Source organism: Mytilus galloprovincialis, chromosome 9 (assembly GCF_965363235.1).
Source record: "Mytilus galloprovincialis chromosome 9, xbMytGall1.hap1.1, whole genome shotgun sequence".
Taxonomy (NCBI): Eukaryota; Metazoa; Mollusca; class Bivalvia; order Mytilida; family Mytilidae; genus Mytilus; species Mytilus galloprovincialis.
The window spans coordinates 286577-297251 of record NC_134846.1 but is presented as its reverse complement, the minus strand read 5'-3'; the positions used below and the strand labels follow the sequence as shown (position 1 = coordinate 297251).

The 10675-nt window shown below is 31.7% G+C and overlaps 1 protein-coding gene and 1 long non-coding RNA gene across 2 annotated transcripts; both read left to right on the top strand.

The window, feature by feature from the left end:
- The first annotated feature begins 2385 nt into the window (after positions 1 to 2385).
- On the top strand, positions 2386 to 7478 carry LOC143046576 (L-rhamnose-binding lectin CSL1-like). The gene is made up of 4 exons (XM_076219734.1): positions 2386 to 2531; positions 3190 to 3400; positions 5688 to 5791; positions 7217 to 7478. Exons 1-4 carry the CDS (start codon positions 2468 to 2470, stop codon positions 7456 to 7458), a joined length of 621 nt encoding a protein of 206 aa, XP_076075849.1. The 5' UTR covers positions 2386 to 2467; the 3' UTR covers positions 7459 to 7478.
- Positions 7479 to 8528: 1050 nt separating this feature from the next.
- On the top strand, positions 8529 to 10431 carry LOC143046575 (uncharacterized). Its single transcript, XR_012969161.1, has 2 exons — positions 8529 to 8613; positions 9851 to 10431. It is a non-coding gene; the product is annotated as an uncharacterized LOC143046575 (long non-coding RNA).
- Positions 10432 to 10675: the final 244 nt, after the last annotated feature.

Here is a 10675-nt window from a genome sequence, read left to right as displayed (position 1 = left end):
CAGATGACAATACCAATACTAAAATAAGGCTTACGCATATTTATATACTATAATTCAGTCACAGTTCTAGTACTAAAGAGATTTATCCTGCCAAATTGATTTAAATAAAGCTAATACAAACAATGAACACTGTCATTCCCTGGATCTTGATATTTTTATCTTTAACTAGATGCAGATTACTAAAATTTTCGATAAAATATATGATTTTACATTCCCTATGGTTAATTATCCATTTTTAGATAGTGACGTCATCATCGGTACAAGGACATCATTCGTAAATATAAATTAGCATGCAAACATCTTATACGCTTAGGTATTTCACAAATTTTTTTTATGATAATATTCTTTACAAAGAACACAAATCTCGGTATGCAGTTACGATAAAGTTGTCAGGTCATTAGGAATTACATTTTTTTTGTATTATTATTGATTCACTCATAGGGTCGTTAATTTGCATCGGAAATATACAGATTTTTATAAAACCAGTTGTTGGCATGATACAGCTTATGTTAAATATTTTATGATGGCATGATACTAAACTCCTTCAGGGATGGATTGTGCTTGATATTCATATGATGAAGACATACTATTTTATTCAGTTTAATTGAGGTCTGGAGCTGGCAGTAATTGATTTGTTAATTTATGCATCAATGTCACTTTGCTAAGTTTCTTTCAATACATATTCTGACATCAGACAAGGACTTCTTGACTGAGTTTTACTGTGCGTATTGCTGTGTCTTTCTTTATTTTACATTGGCTAGAGATATAGGGGGATGCTTGAGATCTCACAAAACATGTTAAACACTGTGGCATTTTTGGGCCTGCCCAAAATCAGGAGCTTCTTGCCTTTGTCTTGTATACATTATTTTAATTTAAGTTCCTATTTTTGATTTGAAGTTTAGTTTGACGTCTACTTTTACTTAACTGGTAAACATTTTTATTTAGAGGCCATCTAGGCACACCTCCGGGATCGAGATTTTTCTCGCTGCATTAAAGACCCATACGTGACCTACGTCTGGTATCTGCAATTTGATCGGGTTGTTGTCTCTTTTATATATTCCCTTATATATCTTATCTCATAATTATTATATAGTATTTATGCATCTTATTTTCTAAATGTTATATAGTATTTATCTCATAAATGTTATATATCATTCAGACATCCTATTTCAGAAATGTTAAGAATGTACCAAAATGAGAAATTAAAAACAAAATCTAGAATCTATCATGTTGATAGTAAGTAAGAAAAGCATTATTTAAGGGGGGATAATAGTTCAATAATAATAATAGGTTAAGAAGCTCCTTTCGAGATATTTTTTTTTTTTGAAATGGCGGGAAAGACTTAATGGAATTTTTACCTGATATATTATTGGGTCCAAATAGAAGGAGAAGAAATCTAGAATCTGCATAAATTATTGTACAAGACCTTTTATGAGCTAATAATTCTTATAAGAAAATAAAAATGGGTGTTATGGGACAGAATAATTTACCCTTTATCGCAGGGGGAAAAAACGAGTCAAAACATCTTACAAAAGTCCTTACCTATGTACATCCTTAAGAAGAAGTTATATAGATATTTCCATAAATGTTGTTACAAAGACTTGTCAATAAAGTTTACAGTCAGGAAGAAAATACAAGTGGATTATTGATAATAGATAACTGAATGATGAGATGACTTCTCCTGTCATTATAATAAGGAAGTAATTAATAAGGAAGTTATCGTTATTCCTAAAATAGAATATCATCTAACGCTATCGATGTAAATATAATGGAAGTTGATACGACGGTCATACAAGTGAAAGTTTTATCGCTATAAAACCAGGTTCAATTCTCCATTTTCCACATTTGCCTGCACCAAGTCAGGGATATGGCAGTTGTTGTCCATTCGTTTGATGTTTGATGTGTTTTATCATTTGATTTAACAATCTGATTAGGAACTTTCCGTTTTGAATTCAATATTTTTGTGATTTTTACATTTTTGTAGTCATCGTGTGTAAATCTGTTGATATATTCCATAATTTAAAAGATCGGTTTAACAAAACAGTTATGACCTCGGCTAAAAATGGCCAAACCCTTTTTGTGGTTTTGTTTGAAATGATCCTTAAATTTATTAGATACAAACTGAAAGTTCTTTTAATTTATTTGATACAATATTAATGTTCTTTTAATTTATAAGATAAAATTCAAATGTTCTTTAACATTATTAGATACAATATAAAATTAATATTCTTTCAATTGATTAGATACAATATAAATGCGCAGATGCCTGGGAGATTTTAAATTAAAAATGAAGAAACATGGTTTTTTTTCTCAATTTAGCGGATATTTGGTGTTTGCTGACTATATTTCGGACGTGACAGGATACTTTGGTATCCTGTTTTTAAGTGTCACTTAATAATTTTTACACAAAATAAACCAAGTACTATATACATGATATATTTGCATTACTCTATGATCCTCAATTAGAATGCATCACGCGACATTGTTCCAATTTATTTGGATATTTATGATTAATACATCGACAGCAGAAGGTATGTCTTACTTTCGTTTTCCATTTAGGGGTAATATAAAATCTGTCAGGTTGATGATCTATTACGTCAGCAACATTTTGTCTACAGAACACTCATTTGCACTGAGTGGCAGAGGATGCTTGTTTTTACCATTGTATGCAAATTGCATTATAGTTATTTTCAAAAAAATCTTTTGTTAAGAAAAATCGTTAAAGTTACTATTCTATAGGCCTATATTTTTCTCTACCTAAAGAACATAACTTTTCTCAATCTTCATTTCCGCATAATGTAGATTCAATACTACGTTATAATCCTGGAATTGTTCTTCATCATGAACGATTGCTAGCATCGGTAAGTTATTGCAGCATTAATTTTTAAGACGCGTTAATCATTTATAACGCGCACAGTGCATTGGAAACATATTGCACTATATTTTATTTCGATTTTCATTCATCAATAAACAAACTTTAACATATTGACATAACATGTTCGAATTATGTGTTCTTGTGTATTACATTATTGTTACCTCACAACTTCCGAAATGACAAACAATGACAAATTTCACGAAAATGATAAGAATTTACATTTGGAGAGATTATTTGGACACCAATCAAATAACTGTGATGCACAATTTTATCAACGATATTCATGTTACCAAATCTTTTATATTGCATTGCAGTTTTTAATTCTATTCAACACAAATCTGTTATTGCTTGTGGTGGAAACATGCGGCTAAACTGTTCATCAACCAATGATATTCTCAGAATAATCGGTGCCAGTTATGGGCGGTTTACCTCATTTTTATGCCATCCAAACTCATGGCCTACGCCGTCCTCACAATGGGATTTACAATGTTCAGCTGGAGGATCATTTTCTATTGCATCAGAAAGGTAAGTTGTGGGATTAACCGAATAGAGAATATAGTGCAGAATAAAGAGGTGAAATACAGAATAGATATAAATAGACAAACTAGAACATTAAGCGTAGAGAATAAATTAGAAAATAATTAACACAGATACGATAGAAATATAAATAATAACGAAATGAAGCATTTCGTAACACGATAATAAGCAAAAGAAAATTACTTATTTTGTATCCTTGTCCATGTAGATTGTCAAATTCAACTCTTTTGGATTTACGACGAAGTTAAACAAAAATCAAGCCATCAACCATTTGAAATAAAAAGGCTAATATCTCCCACTTCTACCCTTCCGAAGCACCTGAGATCACCCCCAGTTTTTGGTGGGGTTCGTGTAATTTAGTCTCTAGTTTTCTATGTTGTGTCTTGTGTACTATTATTTGTCTGTTTGACTCTTACTTTTTCGCCATGGCGTTGTCAGTTTATTTTTGATCTATGAGTTTGACTGTCCCTCTGGTATCTGTCGCCCCTCTTTTCCTACGCGCCATATGTAATGAAAAAACAACCTACAAAACAACATATAATTTTCTGTCAAGAGCATCGTCAGTATTGTATCTACAACAACCAAAGGTACATTCAAACTCGTATGTCGAAAATAGCCTCACAACGCAAAAGCAATAACAAAAAAGAACAAAAGCTAACAAAAACAATATCGAAAACACAACATAGATATCTGAAAAGTTAACAACACCAACCCTACAAACAAATGGGTAATCTCAGGTACTTCATAAGGCTAAGCAGATCCTGCTCCTCATGCGAAATTCGTCATGTTGTTCATGCAAGTAAAACCCAGTGGTTTGAACATATCGGTCAACCAACTCGTGATGTTGTCCGTAAAATATTTGAAGGAGTGATTTCATCTTTGGCACTTGGACTCTTTATTGATGAGCTTTCTTAAGATTGTGAGTAGCAACATTCTATCAAGGCTATCAAAATTTTAAAAAATACACAGGTCCTGTATAATAGTAACAAACTTATAACCAGGCGCTGCTGGAGTTTTGATATATCACAACTGTGAAGCTGAAACAATCTCGTGTGTCGTAATATGTGTGTTCTTACGGGCATTCGCTACAGTTTTGATCCCGTATTTACATTTCGATAAAAATTTCCATATAGACTATTTTTTACCTGATTAAATCAAATATGTAATAAAAAATACACCTTCATGACCTTCTTTTTGAGTAAAATGAGGTCGACATTTTGTATATTTGCTCAAAATTCGGATTTGTGGTCGTATTTTCTCTTTCAAAAGAAAGACATAACATTTTTGTTTTAAAAGATAAACACAAATTGTTTTTTCTTAAGTAAGTTGTATTTTCTGTATTTTATAAGTATCCTAAAAAAGTATACATTTTTTATTCAGAAATAACTCATATTTATCAAATGTTCATGAATGTAGAAAAAAAAACATAATTTTTAGCTGCATATTTATCAAATTTAAAAAAATTGGCACACATAATCTTCTCGCGTAATGAAACGAAATGGCATTTTAAAACAGATGGGTCCATGAACTCGTTTCCAAGTTGAATAAGTTTGAATGATAAAAATCTGTCAAAAACTGAATCTTTTCCCGATAAGTCATAGTTTGAGGTCGCGAAAATAACAATTTACGTGAGCAACGTTATTACCTCCCTTCTAACTGTATCGAATGCCCTTAACTGGCCATCATGGTCGAGAGCAAAACTCTAGATATAAGTCAAGACATGAGACAGACGTAGCTGTATTTTGTGGTATCCTAGCCGGTATTTATTCAAGTTCTATACTGTATGGACTAAGTATTAAAAAGACTTGAAAATAAGGCAGCACGAGGCAGAAGATGACAATTAAAACCATACCGAAGAGTAGCAGACGTCTTAATTTAAGATTCCCAAATAAAAAGAGATGATTTATGCAAAGTTCCAAATCAATGTTAAATCATAACTAGAAATAAACAAAATAACGCAGTAATCAAAAGACCAAGTCCTGTTAAATTTTGAATGCATTTAAATCTCTTTGAACTCTGTACTGCATTTGAATTTTTAACAATGATATACAGCTTTTAGTTACTTCTACACCTGTTAACAGTTTAATTTGTTTTCGTGTATTTTGTTACGTGTTAGCGCAAAAAAATATATAACAGCGAGTATAAGTTAAAGAAAAAATCATACACTGACACTGACATTGCATCCATTATTATTTATAAAGCAGATCGTGTTTTCAAACTGAAACGATGATATTAACAAACAACTGTGTAATGTTTGTTGTTATTATTATTAAAGATGTGATGGAAAACCTTCCTGTACAATAGAACAATCAACTACTTTGTTTGGTGATCCTTGTAGAACTACGCCTAAATATCTACAAGTGCTCTATCGTTGTGTAGGTAGGTATTCGATGAATATCGTATATCATAATTTAGTTTTATCATTTATGCCAACACTATCTGTTAAATGTTATAATTTTTATCAATTAGCATCTACTATAAAATATATCTGCTTGTATATATAAAGAAGATATGACATGATTGCCAATGACACAACTCTCCATAAGAGACTTAATGACACAGAAATTAAAAACCATAGTCACGTACAATCATACCGCGTAGTCAGCTTCAAAAGACCCCTAAATGATAAATGTAAAACAACTCAAACGAGAAAACTAACCACTTAACCTATGTACAAAAAATAAACGAAAAACAAATATGTAACACATCAACAAACGAAAATCACAGAACTACAGGATCCTGACCGGGGACAGGCACATACATACAGAATGTGGCGGAGTTAAATATATTAGCGGGATCCCAAACCTCCCCATACATGGGACAGTGGTGTAACAGTACAACATAAGATCGAACTATAAAAATCAGTTGAAAAGGCTTAACTCATCAGATCATCTAACAGAAACACAGAGTGGACGTGGCTGGGTACTTGTATATCCCCAACAACGAAAATACACTAAGTATCGATCTTAGACTACTAGCACTTACTGGCAGCTAGATAAAAGCTTCTAACAACAAATAAAAAATCATGCATCTAAGATTAGATATTCAATCAGTAAACATCCAACATCCAATGGATTTAGTGTAAAGACTTCATAAACAGTCAGAGAAAACACGACCTTGTACAATGTCAAGATACAAGTATCGACGTATTGTAGATCCATGAATTTGTGTATGTATATAACAATAATGGCAAGATTTCTATCGGCATTGTATGGCAATTGTTTACAATTAAATTCGTGCGTAATTTTCTTTTTTCAATTGTAACGTATTTTATCGTATCATTAAAGATGATAATTTATTAATGTGCTATGTTTCTACGCTCTATTGAATGTTATCGGTTATAAAGGTACAACTAGCAACAAAAATTTGATCTGCATATAATTTTGGCATCGGACTGCTTGTTCTATTAATCTTATTTGTATTCTGTTTCCCGGCATTACAAAATTTTGTTAAGAAAAAGAAACGTTCACAATTAAAACACAGTCTCTCATGGACATAATCATTTTACAAAAATCACCAGAACTTTTTGTCCGTTAAAATAATATGTAAAGACAATTAGATGATTCTTTTGATTGTAGGCACTATCATGCACACATCTTACAAAAGTATTGACACTAAACTACCACGACAAACTCGGCACTATAACATGTATTATCTACGTTGATTGTTATCAATGATAAATTTCAGCATTTCAAAAATGTAACATTAATAGGTTTATTAAACTATTAATGAGTCCTATATAGTCATAGTAATATAGTATGGGGCATTGTTAAATTGCTGTTATAACTGATGTGTATTTTGTAGAGCAAACTGGTCCGTTAAAGCACAATCCTCAAATACCAACGACTTTATCTTATCCAGCAACTTTAATTCATAAGACTACGTCTTCAATGGTTACAATGTTTACAACTCCAATGGTAACAGAGATTACAACTCCAATGAAAACAGAACGTACATCACCAATGTTTCCAGGATCCTCTGAGATTGTTTCTATTGCTGAAAGGTGCGACGAGGATAAATCGAACTTTTCAATTTCAGGTAAATGAAACACATTTCAGTCCGGGTATATATGTTATACCTTTCTAAGATGTACTGCTCATAGATTTTTATATAGTTTTGCAAGATGAAGTGATTATTAGAAAAACATTAAAAATCGTGTAACGTCTGCATTAATTTCCGTCCATACAACATCTGGTGATTTATAATATGTATTTTCCCCATATAAGATTGGACGTTTAACGATTTTCAAATCACATTAATCGAATGACAATAAACAACCCAATGTAACAAAAAAAAACGGCGGGAACTGCATTAACTTGATAAGATGCATGGTCAGGTTGTGTGTTTCATATAAGTTCTGAAACACCAAAAGATACTTTCGAAGGCATCCATACAAAATGTCTTGAAGGGCACATTGCAAAGGGGAATGTTACAGTTTTTGTTGAAACTTAGTGTTCTGCATTGAATTGTTGATCAATTGGATTGTGACATTTAAACATCAAAATATCGAATACAAAAAAAACTTGGTCGATATTACTCGTTTTATTCTAGATATCAGCAGTACCAATGTCGATGTAGTTCAAACCCATATAAAACAGATAACCGATTGACATAAAGAACAGTAGGCAAAGGCAGATGTATCCTCTCTTCCGTATACTTCACCTAACTCATACCAGTAGCAAATCATTGATTAGTGGATATAAGTTTACAAATGAAGAAACTGAATGTCCTTCTATGTCTTTATTTTTTGTATAGAGTTTTGATAACTGTAATTCGTCTTTTCGTTGATTTGTCTTTTTTCTCATCAAGGTGGTTTTCTTTGCCGCATACATTTTTATTGCTTTTTTGGGGGGGATGTTTTCGGTTAGTACATTCAAGACCTTAATGATAGTAAGCAAAATTAATCCATGCTGAAAAGCATTTAAACGAACAATAATTCGATGAGAACAGCAAACTCTGTTCCATTAGATAACAGTGTTACGATATTTCAAGACACTTGGGTCGACCAAATAACAGGACATTTCATTTTAACTCTCTGGATTGTCTGTTATTCGGCAGGAAGATATTTTAACATTCAGAGATAGTCTTATATAAATGAGTCATTATTTCTTCTTTTTTTCAGTCGAAGTCTTTGTAGTCACATTGACTGCTATAGTATTGATTATGATTTTTATCATCGTTATATTGGTTATCTTCTTCAGGTAAGTAAGTACATTTGAATCTACATGCACGATACAGTGTCGGCTTATGTGTTATAATAAGATAACACAATTCAGGTGCCATGGCAGGGTTTTGTTTGTTGTTGTTGTTTTTTTTTGCCTTCTTTTCAATTTCAAAACTAATATTTAAAATACTTTTTTTCTTTTTTAACTATTTAAAATACTACATTGCATGCGACTTTTAGACGTTATGAAACATTGCCAAAAGGAAACCCGACTGATGAGTGAAATATCAATCCAATAATCACAACAAAAGAGGGGCGAAATATACCAGAAGAATGGTCAAACTCATAAATTGAAAATAAACTGACAACGCCATCGCTAAAAATAAAAAAAGACAAACAAACAAACAAATAATAGTACACAAGGAACAACATAGAAAACTAAAGACTGAGCAACACAAACCCAACCAAAAACTGAATGTAATCTCAGGCGCTCCACAATGTCGATAAAAAAAGTCTAGTATTTAGATGATAGTATCTTTAATAGACTTGTATTTATGTCACTTCCATTTCAGTCTGTATAATACCTTGTCCTAAGATTCGTAATACGTGTTGAAGAGAACCTATAATTCAAAACACATTACAGTCAAAACCGATAAGAGGTCGTATAATAGAATAAATGTTCAAAGAAAAATATTATTTACTTGCGCCTCTTTGGTTGTAAAGTAAACAGGTTATCAGGTCTTCTTGGTGTTGGTGCCTTAAATGTTTGCAAAAACGCAGATGTATCAGCCAAAGACCTCATATAGTTTTCTGTCAAGTAAGCACATGAAACGAGTTTGAAAAAAAGGCTTCAATTTCTGTTCTCAATATCTCAATATATTAAAAGTGAGAGAGAGGAGAAAGATACCTGAGGGACATTTTAGCTCATAAGTCTAAAACAAACTGACCATGACATGGTTTAAAAGAAAAGGACCAGCAGAATAATAATAGTACACAAAACACAACACAGAAAACTTAAAACTGAGCATCATTCAAAGCTGGGGTAACAAATTCGTTAATTTTATGATATTTTGTTTTACCAGCAAATTTTAAATGAACTACATTACATTCCATAGATTTAGTTTTTAAAAGTTATATACAAAAGTAAACGTAACTTACTATTCGGTTGGGCATCTATAAACACATATTGTCCGGCAGCTAGCTATATTTAGTATCTTTATCTTTATTTTTAATGGTTGTTTATATATGTTTTAACGTTAAAGTTTTGTTAACAGATCAAAATTAGGATTGTTAAAATCTTGTGTAACACAGAATTCTATCAATACAATGGAACAGACCCGATATCTGGCCTTAAAAAGAGAAAATAATACAGAACCCGGATATTCCAGCATTAGAGTACCTGATTATCTTGAACTGTACTGACATTTGATTTATTTGAAATAACTGAGGAAGCAAATGAAAATATATCCGTTTAATTTTTTTTTTTTTTGTGCTTTTAGTAAAGTTTGTTTGTTCTGAGATTGTAACACAATGATGACTGTTGTGCCTATATTTTGACCATTTTGCCTATTGTGTCTGTTTTATTGTAAATATAAGGAATTTGATGCGACTGTCATAAAGTGAGAGGTTTAGCGCTATAAAATTAGGCTCAATCCGTATGCTAGCAATTGAATTTGCCTTTACTGAGCAATAGAATAACATTAATAAGACTATTATAAATGGATCTTTTCGTGTTTCTCTTCATCATGGACATATGTGGACTATGTTTTAAATGTGAGTTAATGAGAGTTATCATGATTTTATAACCTTACCCTTATGTAATTCTATTTTCGAGGAATATTAAAATCTGGATCAACATCAAAATTTGGCTTCTACATCATGTACATGTTAAACAGTTACCCTTATAATGTGCATATGTCCTGATTTGTAAGTCTATGATCCTGGTATGAGACAGACAAATAGATAAACGCACACATAAAAACATGTTGTCAATATAGTATTAAAGACTGTGCTTTACAGCAGATCACATTTCGGAGTGAAAAATAGCTTAGCATTACCAGTGCAGGTTTGAATAAGCTTGTAATTTTTATTTTTTTTAA